The following is a 322-nucleotide window of genomic DNA, read 5'->3' as shown; positions in this document are numbered from 1 at the left end:
ATGTTACCCCGGGGCCCGCCCTGCCCTGCCCTGCCCCGCCCCAGGTTCAGTGCCCGCTTTTACTTCTTGTTTTCTTATTGATTTTAAAGAAAGGGAGACAATCATGGCGTGCTGTTCCACTTATGTACGCATTCGCTGGCTGATTCTTGTATATGCCCTGACGGGGATCCCACCGGAACCCTTGGCGAAGGGGGAGGATGTGCTAACCAACTGGGCTACCAGCTAGGGCCAGTGCAGCTTCGCCATCCGCCCGGCTGACCCTCCTCCTTGCCCCCGGCTGACCCCCCTCCTTGTCCCCTGCTGACCCCGCTCCTTGCCCCCT

General features: G+C 60.6%; 1 protein-coding gene across 1 annotated transcript in view; it reads left to right on the top strand.

Annotated features, from left to right (window-relative positions):
* Positions 1-322, top strand: part of ITGA2B (integrin subunit alpha 2b) — an 18,332-nt gene that overhangs the window by 6,148 nt on the left and 11,862 nt on the right. Inside the window, 1 exon segment of the mRNA XM_015572515.1 lies at positions 94-124. Within this exon segment, the coding sequence (XP_015428001.1) occupies positions 94-124 (31 nt within the window).

This window comes from Myotis davidii, unplaced genomic scaffold (genome assembly GCF_000327345.1).
Source record: "Myotis davidii unplaced genomic scaffold, ASM32734v1 scaffold109, whole genome shotgun sequence".
Lineage (NCBI taxonomy): Eukaryota > Metazoa > Chordata > Mammalia > Chiroptera > Vespertilionidae > Myotis > Myotis davidii.
Note: the sequence above shows the minus strand (reverse complement) of the source record. Positions and strands in the feature narration are given on the sequence as shown.